The 14,923-nt window shown below is 32.7% G+C and overlaps 1 protein-coding gene across 1 annotated transcript in view; it reads left to right on the forward strand.

The window, feature by feature from the left end:
- The window catches only part of Slu7 (Pre-mRNA-splicing factor Slu7), a 138,558-nt gene extending 124,521 nt beyond the window's left edge, over positions 1-14,037 (forward strand). Inside the window, exons 15-17 of the mRNA XM_090385346.1 lie at positions 882-968; positions 6,994-7,158; positions 12,878-14,037. Coding sequence (XP_090241472.1) covers positions 882-968; positions 6,994-7,158; positions 12,878-13,060 — 435 coding nt within the window. The 3' untranslated portion in view covers positions 13,061-14,037. The remainder of the gene's footprint in view (positions 1-881; positions 969-6,993; positions 7,159-12,877) is intronic.
- The last annotated feature ends 886 nt before the right edge of the window (positions 14,038-14,923 follow it).

The raw sequence follows: 14,923 nt of genomic DNA on the forward strand, positions 1-14,923 counted from the left end.
AATTTGTACCTGAAGAGGAGAGAGTCAATGCTACATTCTACTTCAAAGACTATTGAAGTGCATTTCCTGGGTGAGGCTGCAATTTCAAGAGAAAGGCAAGCTGGTTCTTGTTGCATGATAATGTCTCCACCCATTCTGCATTTGTTTTGAAGACATTTGTGATGAAACACAGCATTGTACAGAACGACCATCCCCCCTACTCTCCCAATCTAACACCATCAGACCTCTCCCTCTTTCCCACAGTGAAAACTACCCTCAAAGGAAAGAGATTTCAGGATGTTGAGAACATAAAGAAAAATGTAATGTAACTGTTGAACTGGTTATCTCTTTGGACACCTTTGCTGTAAAGCCATCAGAGGCAATCATAATCTGTATTGACATAATCTAAGCTAATATTTATTAGAAAATGTAATTTTTTTTTCACAATGTACTCATTATTATTAACTATTATTACAAGTCCAAAAAAAACCATCATATACTTACTTCCCCTTGCACCTCTTTTAAACTTCTGAAATTTTATCAGAGAGAAAAATTCATCAGGATTTATATATAATAGAACAGATGCTACAGTAGAAATATTGCAGTTTAAACTATATCTACAACAGCTTTATGGAAAAAACATACTAATGCACCCATCCCATTAAATTACTGTAATTGATAAAAGTTAAAAGGCTTACTTAAATAAATCACTCTAATCAGTGAACAAAAGTGTAGCAGTTAAAATGCAAAGAACAGTATTTAAAAAATGTAGCATTAGATAGCTTAAATGATGTTGCAAAATTTTGTCTGTTTAATTAGAAGACTTCAAGATTAAGGTTTGAACTTTGTGTATATTATGATATCTTATTCATTTTTTTTATATATAATGATTTCATCTTTAGGCTTCTCGTATAGTTCTGTTGCCACCAGACAATGAAGACGAATCTGAAGAAAGGGAAAGCAGTAGTGAAAAGATTTCATTGCTGAATGTAAGTTTTTTTTCCATATTATCATAATCTATATTGACATAATCATAATATACATGAAATGCTGTGGAACCAGCACAAACATTTGACATTAACCAAATTTCTTGTTAACCTTTCTGAAGGCAAAATTTTCATTTTTAAAGTATGAAAGTAATTTTAGAGGCAGATCTGTGATCTATTATGAATGTTGTATAATTAGGAGTTGTTTCCACAGCCACCAGTTTCTTTATTTCTGAAAACAATTTTTGGTTTTTTAAAATTCTTTTTGCAGTAAACCAATGTGTTTGTCCTTTTCCTAATAAATTATAATACTTACTAAATGTAGTTATATTTCAATAAAAATTTAAAATTTAAAAAATGTGTTTTTAATATTTTATTTTCAACATATAATTTTTATTAATTCTGTTGGAAAAAAATGCTATAAACAATAAAATATTAAACATGAAATTATTAGTTGCTTCCAATTTCAAGTTAATAACACTGCTAAGGATGTGAAAATTCAGACTAATACAAGTGCATGTATGCACTTTTTTGTCTGTGTGTTTTTATATAACAATTAAACATAAAATATGTCTCATTTCTGTAGCAATAATGGCAGTTGCCAGCAAGAAATATTGTTTATATTACACTGAAACTAAAAATAGCAGCACAAGCAAAAGACAACAGAAACTTGTTATGAAGTGAATCATCTATCAGAAAGTTTTAGTTGATAACTGTGTAAGCAACACACAACTTCCAGAACTACTGAAGTAAAAGTTTGTGTTTGGGAAGCTAGGCAGAGGACGATGAGCTACTAATCTTGAACTTCCAGTTAATGTGCAACAAATATTTGTCAGGTACAGTCTGTCCTCGTATAGCATGATAGTTGCGTTCCTAGAAACTCTCATGCAATGCGAAATCGTGCAATATAAACAACAGGCCCTATGGGAAAAGTAGGGTTAGGTGCCGACCACCCAAGATTGAACACACATTTGGAACCAAAACATTACCAAACAATAAATAATCGGGTAATTTTAATCGTTATAAAATGTAAGTATTTTATAACGATTAAAATAAGTAATAAAAATATTATAATAAAGTATTTTTAGTATTTTTTAATACTAAAAAAGTATTTTTTTACGAATAAAATACGTATTTTATTCGTAAAAAAATTATTATATTAAATAAAATAGTCGTAATAAAATACTTACGTATTTTACAATACGTAAGTATAAATTATAATACGTAAGTCGTAATAAAATATTGCTAATGCTTTTGCTTCTATCGTAAGCAAACTTGTTTTTTATTTGATTTTCTATCGAAACAGATGACAGCCGTTCCATCTCTTCCAATTCTTGTGTCTTAATCTAATGGATTTTAATTACACCGAGTTGTTCCTGCTATGAAAGTTGTTTTTATTTTCTCTGCATTCTTTGTAATTCTCGGCGTTGCCTGATTTAGGTCTATAGCACGTGCAATATCACATGGCGTTTCACAATTTCATATTTTTTCTCTATCGACAGAGGCGGACAGAAGCCTTATGGGGGAAACCACGGTGGGCCGGAGGCCGGTGTGATTTTGGCCATAAACCGTAGTATGAGGCCACTATAAATTTTCAAGGGTAAGAATTTTTGACTCAGTCCGCCTCTGTTTATCGATATTGCTTTTTTTTTTCTCTGAATCTGCAGTGTCTTAGCCAGAACGCTTCCTTTTCACACCTTTTAAGTATTTTACTCAATTTTTAGGGAATAAAGCACAATTACAAAACGAGGAGGCACGCTTGATACACATAAACAAAGCTGCGCGCGTGTAGCAACTGAATAAACAACACCGTAAAGGCCGAGATACACTATTAACACCTCACATTTTACTAAAGCACATTTCTGGGGGGTTACTACCATAAAACAATAAAAACAATTTCCAGTTGCGTTTCTGCTAGTGGAAACTGTTATAAACTGGTAGTAAACTCCATCTAATTGCATTTGCGATTATATCGACAGCTGGAATTGTGTTGGTTTTTACGTTATTATGGTGAAATGTGTTTCCCCTTCACTGATATAAAACACATAAATACATTTTCAGAATCTTCTTCATTCCTATCGTGTTGCGTTCAGTTGGGGTGATTCCGCGTTCGACTGCCATTTATTGTAAACACAAAGGCGAATCGTGTATAAGCGAATTCGGTTCGTGTTATATAAGATAACGTTCCCCTATTTATAAATCGTGTATGATCGAATTCGTGTAATGCAAACACGTGTTATACGAGGACTGACTGTATTAAGTCTTGCACCACTGCTGCTGGGTTAATTAAATATTTTATTTACCATGTAATCTTAATGACAGTATCATTCTATAATTACATTTAAAACAAGTATAGTCGGTCCTCATATAGTTGTGTTCCTAGAAACCTTCGTGCAATGCAAAATCATGCAATATAAACAACAGGCTCTATGGGAAAAACAGAGTTAGGTGCAGACCACCCAAGATTGAACACACATTTGTAACCAAAACGTTACCAAGCACAATAAATGGTTGTAATAAAATACGTAAGTATTTTATTGTGACTATTACGTAATAAAAAATATTGCTAATGCTTTTGCTTCTACGTAAGCAAACTTGTTTTTTGTTTGATTTTCTGTCCAAACAGATGACAGCCATTCCATCTCTTCCAATTCTTTGTGTCTTAATCTAATGGATTTTAATTACACTTTGAGTTGTTCCTGCTATGAAAGTTTTTATTTTCTCTGCATTCTTTGTAATTCTCAGTGTTGCCTCATTTAGGCCTGTAGCACGTGCAATATCACATGGTCTTCCATTTCGCTCAGTGTTTCACAATTTCATATTTTTTTCTCTATCGACAGAGGCGGACTGGCCATAAGCCTTACCAGGGAAACCATGGTGGGTCGGAAGCCGGTGTGATTTTGGCCATAAACGCTAGTATGAAGCCACTACAAATTTTCCCGGGTAAGAATTTTTGATCCAGTCCGCCTCTGTTTATCGATATTGCTTTTCCTTTTCTCTCTGAATCTGTAGTGTCTTCACAAGGACGCTTCCTTTTCACACCTTTTAAGTATTTTACTCATTTTTAGGGAATAAAGCACAATTACAAAATGAGGAGGCACACTTGATACACATAAACAAAGCTGTTCGTGTGTGGCAACTGAATAAACAACACCGTAAAGGCAACTCTATTAACACCTCACTAGCTCGCATTTTACTAAAGCATATTTCTGGGGGTTACTACCATAAAACAATAAAAACAATGTCCAGTTGCGTTCCTGCTAGTGGAATGCTTTCGTAAAGGCGACTACGATGGACTGAGACAGTATTTAAATTCTATACAGTGGGACCAACTGATGATGTTACCAACAGCAAATTCAAAATGGGAAGCATTCAAAGAACTTATCTTGGAAGCTACTAGGCTTTACATACCAACTAAGAAATATTGTTCAAGGTTTAGGCCTAAGTGGATGTCAGATGAACTAATGAGACATGGCAGAGAAGAAAAATGCATGGGATACGTACAAATTAACACGTGACACAGAAGCCTATGATAGATACAAGTTCATCTGTAACCAAGTTACAAAGGAGGTTAGGCAGGCGAAGGCAGATTACGAGGGGGGGGGGCAGTTGTCCTCTGAATCGCAGTCTTGTGAAATGTACTGCTTTTTTATGGTTGCTGAGCTATCAGGAACAAGACATGATATTGCCAAGGGGAATTTCTTTGTGTGTCTATTTGATGTAAGAATGGGAGGATATTAGGTGCCAACTTAGTGTTCTTCTGGGGTTTTATGAGAACTTGAAATACAGGGTGGATGCTGTCAAAGGATTTATGGGTGCTCATTAACACCAGAGCTCTTGATCATCAGGCAACACAGCGGCAACCCCAAGGCAGAATGCACTGGTCCCACAGGAGCTAGTTGTTGTCAGTGACTCTATTGTCAGGAAAATGGGAAATATCTTGTGCAAAAAGGTGGAACGTATGTCTGCCAGGGGAAAAAATTGATGACGTTGTAGAGTAGATATCATCTTTTAAGGGCACAAAATATGATATTGTTTTACACGTTGGCACTAATGACATTAAGAGTAGGAGATCTGTGGACTTAACAAGTACAGGGCAATGTTGAAAAAAAGTCACGAGTTAGGGTTAAATTTGAAAATGTCTGAAATTTTGCCCAGATGCCATGGGGTGGGGAGTACATGATGAGAGTTTTGTCAATCAGATCAGACCCTTGTGAACTGGGTGTGAGAATGTCTTAGCACAGCTGATAATGCTGACAATGATATTTAACGATGATCATTATCATTTTCTCTTTTTTTTTTTTTTTCACTTAAATCATAGATTTTCCTCTTATGCTGATGATTTTTTTTTTTTTTTTTCTCTCTCAATTGAAGGGAGTGCATGTATCAGATTCTTGTTAATAATTCTGTTAATGCTTTTTTAATATTATTGGTCAGTTTGGTCATTCTGTTAACTTAGCAAATTCAAAAAATACACCTTTTTATGCTGTTGCTATGTCATCTTGACATAGCAATCAGTTCTGTTCCTTTAGTTTCTGCTGAGTCGGTTAAATTTTTGGAATTGTTTTTAATGCTACTGAAATACCGAGATATTTTAATGTAAGTTGAGAAATTTTGTACATTCTCAAAATCAAAACGTATGGGCTTGCTTTACAATATACTGTATATGGGTCATGCTAGGGCTCTACATACAGACAAAAATTTATATTAGTAACTTAATTCATTTTTAGAAAAAATCTTTAATAGAATGAGTGGAATGGATAGATTATTGCTTTTTTTTTTTTTAACAGCGTTTTGATAACAAATTCAGGTGACATTCTTTCATTTCTCACCTTTTATATCATCCACATTTGTTGCTGTGCATTAGTTGAAAATTGATATTAATATGCCTTTCTTTTAATTGGAAGTTCGGTTGATAAGTATTTATAATCTTATAAAACCAGTTTTATTAAAACTGGTTTTATAAGATCATAAAAAGTGCAATTGTGGCTGAAATAAATCAAAAATGAGTGGCATGTGAAGCTGGCTTTAATTTGAAAGTAATACTTTCAAAAGAAGTTTTGGATCAAATAGTTATGCACACTTCACCTCTTTTATTATGCAAAAATATACAAAATCAGGCAGCATTGGCTACACCCTCAAAGCACATTTTTAATATCAACTTATTTGCAGGTCAGTATATTTTCTGACTTCCCAAGGCCCAAAACCAGGGGCCGTCTTATGCTCAAAATCAACTTGTACTTGAGTATCTATGATAAATTATCTTTTTGATTATATTTTGCTGAATGATTTTTACCTACTTAAAATGTTTATTTGTGCTCTCTCTTATTTTATGTATACCTTTGATGTTTGGCTCCTCACCATTAAAACCTGTTTTAGTGTATTAATGTTAATGTATGAACTCCCATTTTCAATTTATGTCCTTTGTAACAATTTGGGTATTATACATTGGAGGATTAAAGTCATTGTATGGACTTCTTGGAATTTGATTGGAGCCCTCTTGATCTTTTCCCTGCCATAACTGTTTTGGTTAAAGAATTCTTTTCCATAATACCTGTTAGATGCTGTCTAACAGGATGGAAATGTCCATCATGTTAGACAGCATCTCAGTGACTGATGAAGTGGTATGGAAACATCTGAGCAATATCTGTACATTGTTCCTAAAAAGAAATAAAGATAGATTTTGACTCTTTGCATGCTAAAGTTTTCAGTTACTCATTTCACTGCGCAATTATTTCATAGTGATTATATCTGCATTAATGATCTTGTCCTTCAATAACTACATTATCAAAAATACTTTTATTTTTAAAAAAAAACAGTATTTTAAATTAAAATGATACGATGAAATTACCATTCTGTTTTATGGCCTTTCCTCAGAGCTAGAGGATTCAAAGTTGAAATGTAGGTCATGATTAGGTCAACAAAAATGAATAATAAAATAAGCTACTATCTTGTTATGAAGGAATTTTTGTTTTATTTTATTTATTTTTATTTATTTATTTTATTTTTATTTTTTTTAATTTTTTAGCAAGAACAGCCAAAACCAGTAAAGCATGAACAGCCAAAACCAGTAAAGCACGAACAGCCAAAACCAGTAAAGCATGAACCAGTGAAACAACAGAAGAAAGTAGATAGACAATATAATTCAGATTCTGACAGTTCCGAAGAGCACAAACTGAGCAAATTGAAAAAGGTGATTAATTAAAAATTTACCGTTGTGTTTTTATATTACATCTTTTTTTTTTTTCCCGACTACTATATGCTCTTGATAAATTCCAATAATAATTAAGTCTCCAGAAGACGTAACAGGTTAGTGCATTAGCATCATGTTTATACGTAGTGAATTACTGAAAATGGTAAAATGGCATCGTTTTTATCATATCTCATATTGTGAATGTTTCACGAGTTGCCTGATATTGCACTTCCTTGTATAAGTAATGCTCCACCAGTGGAGTAGACTATTGTTACTTATTCTCAGTGGATACCACCACCAAGACAGCCTTTCAAAGCTGTTTGTTCCCTCATCATTGGGTGGATAGGTGTTGCAAAAAGTGACAAACCAGTTATGAAATATAACTTCACAATATGAGAGATGCTGTATGGTGTGCAACACTACAGACTGAAAAGATTTATGGCTAAAGCCTCAACATACGGAAAATTCACTAAACATAACAAGTTAGTGCATTAGCACCATTTCGCTAAATGTAACACAGTATCTCATATTGTGAATTCCTTCACAACAAGTTGCCTGATATTGAAGACATTCACAATGATATATGATAAAAACAACTAGTTACCTGATATTGAAGACATTCACAATGATATATGATAAAAACTAGTTACCTGATATTAAAGTCATTCACAATATGAGATATGATGAAAATGATGCCATTTTTACCATTTTCAGTAATTCATTGCATATAAACATGATGCTAATGCACTGTCCTGTTATGTTTAGTGAATTTTCTGTAAGTTGAGACTTTAGCCCTAAATCTATTCAGTTCTCCAGAAGACTTGTTACAGCTATGAGAATCCTATCACAATTAGTGTTAAATTAAATATTATTTTAAAAAACCACATCTTTATCTTGTTATAAAACATTTTTAATTGTTACTTCAACATGTTATTTTGGAGTTTTATTCCTTTCTTTATGCAGTATAGGTTGTAGTGACCTGTGGTTTGTTTGGCTAAATAATATTGTTTAACTGCTTATAAAAAAAAAGGCCAGTAGAGACCAATACTTGCGTTAATGGTATCATGCTTTGATTTTGTCAATATTGGCAAGTGCTTTCAATTTAACAAGAGAGAGAGAGCAATACTTTTGATATGATTAATAGTAATGATTCTTCATATATTAAGAAATGCAGATAAAGAACCACTAGGTGGCAGTGATCACAGTGTATTGGTGTGAAATTTACTTAAAGATTTAATGGCCGTGAAGGGAAGGGTGTTCCCTTTATAAAGGAGACTACAGTGGTCTCAGACATTAAATTCTATACAATTGGACCAAGTAATAATGTTACCAACTAACAAATTCTAAATGAGAAGCATTCAGGGAAATAGAACTAAGAAATTCTGTTCAAGGTTTAGACCTAACTGGATGTCAGATGAACTATTGAGACACTTAGCAGAGAAGAAAAATGCATGGGATGCATATATTTTATCAAGTGATACAAAAGCCTATGGTAGATATAAAGCAGTCTGATCAAATAACAAAGGATGTTAGCCAAGCCAAGATAGATTAGTAGAAATCTCTGGCAAAAAAAAAGCCAAGAAAAGCAGCAAAGACTTCTTTACTTATATTAACAGCAGAAGGAAGGAGTTGAATCACATTGATCCACTTTACGTCAATGGTTTAACTGTTGATTAACCTGCTCAGGTTGCTGACAAGCTGAATAGGTATCTTGTAGCTCTATTCACACATGAGGAATTCTTCAGGGAGGGGTATGACACAAGTTTATCAAACAGTAACAGGGTGCTTAATGATTTTGTAATAACTGAGAACAAAATAGAAGAGAAATTGTTGAAGTTAAACATAAGAAAGGCACCTGGGGTGAAGGGGACATGAATTCAAATTGAGCAATGATGGTCGCAAAATAGATGTACATAAGTTTGCCTTCAGCCAGTGAGTGGTTGATTGCTGGAACAAGCTTCTATCTGTTGTCAAGAAAAGATAGTTGTAAAATAGATGTGTGGACGTTTGCCTTTATGTATTGTTGTGGAAGTTGATAGCTTAAATAAATTTAAGGCTGAACTAGACAAACATTTTGAGTGACCAGATGGGTGTGAAATGGGAAGTTTTTTTTTTTTTTTTTGCTGTATAAACTTGCTTTCTTGCATCATATGCCTCAACTAATGCTAATGCTAAGTGGTTTGTTTGAATAAATTCAAGGGAGAACTAGACAAACTATTGAAGAGGGTCAATAGATGATTTTTTTTTTTTTTTTTTTTGGCTGATAATGTACAACAGTGGTTTTCAACCAGAGTGCTGCAACAACATTCAACATTCCAGGGGTGCCACATAATTTGGGTTTAAATTACTTAAACTTTTTATTTTTAAAAATTTCTATGTTTATTTCATTATAATATGGTGTATGGTATGTTTTTAATTTTGTGGTGATCTATAATTGATGTTTACATAGTACCTCTATATAAAGAATAAAATTATTATATACTGTATATATAATAATTTTACTATGAATTAATTTTTATTATGAAATGTAATTTTTATAATTATATTATTGTAATAACTATCATATAACATATTTTTTAATATTATATATATATATATATATATATATACACACACACACACAGAGAGAGAGAGAGAGAGAGAATCAGATCTAACAAGCAGAAAATTGAGTAGGGGTGCTGCAAAATAAAATAAATTACTTAGGGATGCCATTATTAAAAAAAGGTTTAAAACCACTGCTGTACAATTTTGTTTTCGTGCATCTTTTGCCACTATTAATACTAATTTCACATGGTTGCTTTTATTGTAAATCAATTCTAGTTTTTTGAAAACTTGTTCTCTAGATTTTCCATACGATTTCTGTTGTTTTTATAACAAAGATAAAGTTAATCTCTTTGAAAATGAATTACAAAACACACTTAGAAAAATTATGCATTGGCTGAAATTTTCTTATGAGAACAAGAGATCATTGGAACCATTAACAGTGTAATAATGCCAGAAGGCTACAAAAATCAGTTTATGAACTGATGAATTTGTTCAGATAATTTACAATGGCTTCTTAATTTGACAAAAAGGTTGCAGTTATATGATGAGTCCATTTTCTTCCATGCCATATGTAATAGAAATTGTAAGTTTTGTTTTTTTATTATTATCTTTCCTTTTTTTTTTTTTTTTTATTTATAATGAATATCTGAATGTTAAAGTTGTCAATTATTTGAGAAGAGATTCTCTACTTTGTGAATTCTGTCCACTCACTCACTTACTCCAAAAATTTTTAATTTTTTATTATTAAAAAGTATATTAAAGGGTGTCACCAGATCCTAGCACACACCTGGAATTTAATTTTGATCTTGAATATCCCAGAAATGTTCTGGAATTTTTATAGGACCCTGAAATTCCTAATTGCTTATTATAACCACAAAGTTTTAACAATTTTTTTTAACATTTAGATAAATTTACTATTAAATTAGACTTAGTGGCTATGGGAGTGATTTGTTGTCTTTCCTCTACCAAAATATTGAAATATAGTGGTATCTCCTTCCTCTGAAGCCAGAAATAAGACTATGCAGGTCATTCCTTGGCTTTAGTAGGGATTTTTTTTTTTTTTTTAAGTGTGTTTTCCTGCTAGATTGTTGAAAAGGTGTGGCATCCACTGATCCTAAAACTAGTGGCCCTTTTGCTATAGTAAGAGTCTTACAGGTTAATAGCAGAGAACAATGTTTATCACCTGTTATGTTACTATAATAAAGAGTATTTTATTATAATTCTGTAAAAAGGTTGTCTTTCTCTAAAAATTAAAATATTTTTGTAAGAACATAAGGAAAGCTATTGGTAAAGTAAATGGAAATAAAGTTGTAAAAATGAAGGATAAATGTATTTCCCTTGGCAGTTAGGTGAGCTTGACAATGAGTGGACTTGGCTACAAAAAAATGAAAAGTGATAAGCACAAGGCAGTGCTTGTCGCACTGTTTCACTGTTTGAAACAGTGTACTATAGATGGCTTCTGTTCACATGAAAAAGATAAAGGGGAAAAAAAAGCACATTGCAGAAAAGGAAAACAACCCATCAATGATTTTCTCAAAACAAAGTTAACATAAAACTAAAACAATGTTTATATTAGTTTCAGTTGGAAATAATCAACCAAGTACAGTAAACCCCCGCTATTCGCGGGGGGTTACATTCCTGAGAAATGCCGCGAATACCGAAAACGCAAATACTGAGTTGTGGCTTCCATAGTAATAAAGGGGTTCCGTTCCAAAGTATGAAATATATAAGAAAAACTAGTCTAAAATTTTGTCTATGTATGTATTATATGTACATAGACAGCACATAGTGAAATGCAAGCATATGGCATCGAAATGAAAATAAACAATTTAATATTAAATGTAATATTTATTAGAAATTTCAAACAAATCTTTCAAACCAGTGCCTTTGCTAGCTAAAAAACTTATCCCGTCAGTGCTATCACCAGTTTTGCTAAAGTGTTGATAAAAGAGTTTTGCTTTTTCACGAATGATGAGTGAACTTAAGGGAATTTTATTTTGAGTTCGGTCTTCTATCCATAGATTTAAAGCCTTTTCCATTTTTTCTAATTTAACATCACGAGTTACAGAGCAAATTTTTGAAACAATTAGCACGTTTTCACGGACACTACAGCGGATTTTTTCTTCTGATTTCTTGATTGATTGTACCGTTGACTCATTGATTTTATAATGTTTTGTCACTGAGGAGACACTTTCACCATTAGAAATTTTATCTAATAACTCAATTTTATTCGCTAATGTCATCACCTTCTTTGATCTTTTTACATTTCCCTTGTTATTCGTAGCTGTATTTTTGCACGGGTTAGAAAGAACTTGTCCACAATAAAGTCACTTTCTTCCGTTAACACACTCGAAAAAGTCTGTTTTACACTGCAAAACGGTAGATTTATCACTTTTGTAAGCATATTAATTTATAAATTGATAAATTTATTCAATTTATAAGCATATAAATTAAAAGCAAACGACAAAACCTTCCATGACAAGTGCATAACACATACTGAACAAGGATTAGCGAGAAACATGCACGCTCGCGATTTTGTCATCCCCCCCCCCCCCCCCCCCCGAGCACTGTTTTGACCGGGAAAGATAATTTTAGCCACGCCCATGTTTTTTTATGGCAGAAAATGTTCACGGCGATTTAAAATTCACATTTTTTTAGGTTTCATTTTATATTAAATCAGCGATCGTGAATAAGCGAAACTGCAAATACAGATACCGCGAATAGCGGGGGTTTACTGTAATCAACTTTTCGATGTCTAATTGATCAAACAGTAATTAATTGCTGATATATACCTGGTATATCTGTAAAAGTACTTTTTGAGCTGTGCATTTTTTCAGCATGCTACAGCTGGAGATTTACTCTTTGCTTTCAAGTCGGTTGTTAAAAAAATTATGCAAGAGGAACTTAACATAAATCTGAAACTCCGTAGACATTAAAGCTAAAGCTTATCTGAAGATGTAATCCAGAAGACCCTGTATTATTAGAAATAGGAAGGTGTTCCCTGCATGCTATTTATGTGGAATATTTGCAGTTGCTTATTGAGTAATCATTGAAGTCATTGCCATAATTGTTTGTATGCTAGGTTAAGAAATTCCATTAAGGGATAAATACATTTTAATATAGCACTAAAATATATTCATTAATATCATCAAAAGTATATTACTTCTCATTTCAGGCTTTGAAAGCTGAGGAAAGAAATCAACGTGAAGCAGATCGTCTTCTTGCCATGGATGAGAGGAAACGACCATACAATAGCATGTACGAAGCAAAGGTCCCTACTGAAGAAGAAATGGAAGCCTATTTTATTAAAAGACAAAGACCCGATGATCCGATGGCCGCATTTCTAAGAAAACCTTGATGTACAAAAACTGACATTTGTATATTTTATCCCAGTTAAAAGGAACTTTACAATGTCCTCAAACTCAGAAACATTACTAACATAGTATAGTAAAAACAACTTCCTATTTTATGATTATAAGAAGTATGCCAAGTGAAATCCCAATAATTAAAAAGTGTAGCCACCCTTATTGACTATCACCCAGATAAACAGTGATATAGCACGATGTGCACAAATATACAGCACAGCAATTGGGTTACTGTTGAATGCTTATATATGTTAATGCAGCAAACATGTTAACTGATATTCTTGTATACGCAACACTGTAAGACTTTAGGAAGAAATACACTGCTGGCTTGCCATTGGTATCTGCATGGTTCGAAAAATTTAACTATTTCAGTATTATTTCACTATAACTATTTTGGTATTTTTTGAAATGCCAAAACAGTTATGTTCGTTCCTTTTATAAAATTAGGGAAATTATTTTCCATGCAATCAGATTTATAATGTAAGGACACTGTTATATTTAAGAATAGTGTGGTATATCGTTTACAGTGCTCAGGTTGTACTCCCCATATCAAATGCATCTTGCTTGATAGAAACAACATTCTTAAGAATTCTGTGAATGCCAGTAATTCTGGAGCATCACACATGTCTTATCCCTCCACCACATTTTAAATTTGACTGGAATTTTATATTGGGCCACCAACCAAACTGTCTTAAACTGCTTATCTCTTAAATGCTACATGTGTTTACACAAGAAGTAATTTCCATCACCATTGTCATCAGTGATGACATGAATGTTTTTCTCACATTCAAAAATTTTTATTCTGATACTTCAGGAAAAGTTTTGTCTTTTAATTTTAGAGGTCTGCCATAATGGGTTCTGTTTACTCTAATTTGTTATCAGTAATATTGGCATGGTTTCTTGAGAGATCTCGTAATTTATCTGGTTGATATCTCGACTAGGATGGTTACTTTGTAACTTTCAGTATTTCACTTAACACACCTCTTATAATTATATAAAATAGAGTAGTTGTTTTGTTTTTAAAGTACTACATGTTAGCAGTGTTTCTGAGTTTGAAGGCCAACCACAAAATAGATTGCAAGTAAATTTCCTTTTAATTGAATAGCTGATACTTTGGTAACAAACATATTTGTTCTCTCATTAATTCTATCTTAGTAAACATGGTTATTTACCTTTGTATATAATATGTATATACTAGAAATAATAAACCACCATATGTGGTATACAGTCTTCCAGGTGGTCATGATTTACATAAATTATTTGATTTGAACTGTAATTCGGTTGGAGTTAATATAAAAATAAATTTATGCAAGAAAATCATAGGTATCACCTGGAGTGGGAGAGGAGAATCACCAAGTTCTATCTGAGTACCTATCCAACCTTTCCTTAAATTAACATAAATTCTAGTTCTAACAAGGTTAGATGATAATTTGTTCCAAAAGTTAATGATGCTTTGACTAAATAAGAATTTTCTTATATCCAGTCCATAACTGTCTTTGGGTAAGTACATTCCTCTAGTTTGCATAACCTGTGGAAGAAAAAAGATATCCCCTTTATTAATTTACTGAAGCCTTTCAAAGCCCTAAATACCTTGAATAAGTCCCCATGCAGAAATTCAGATGTCTTTAATTGAGAGTTGACAATAAAAAAAAAACTGACATATCTCTCTATATCTCTGTAATAATACTTCTTTATGTCAATAGCTAACTTAGTTTTTGTTTATTGCATATTTTCAAGCAGAACTGCATCTTGAAACGAGGACACCAAACCTATATATGGTACTCGAGATGCACCTTAATAACCAAGGCATTCATACAGGCATTGAGGCAACCCAATTATGAGTGGCATTTGAAAAG

Source organism: Mastigoproctus giganteus, chromosome 11, assembly GCF_048544385.1.
Source record: "Mastigoproctus giganteus isolate SK-2022 chromosome 11, ASM4854438v1, whole genome shotgun sequence".
Lineage (NCBI taxonomy): Eukaryota > Metazoa > Arthropoda > Arachnida > Uropygi > Thelyphonidae > Mastigoproctus > Mastigoproctus giganteus.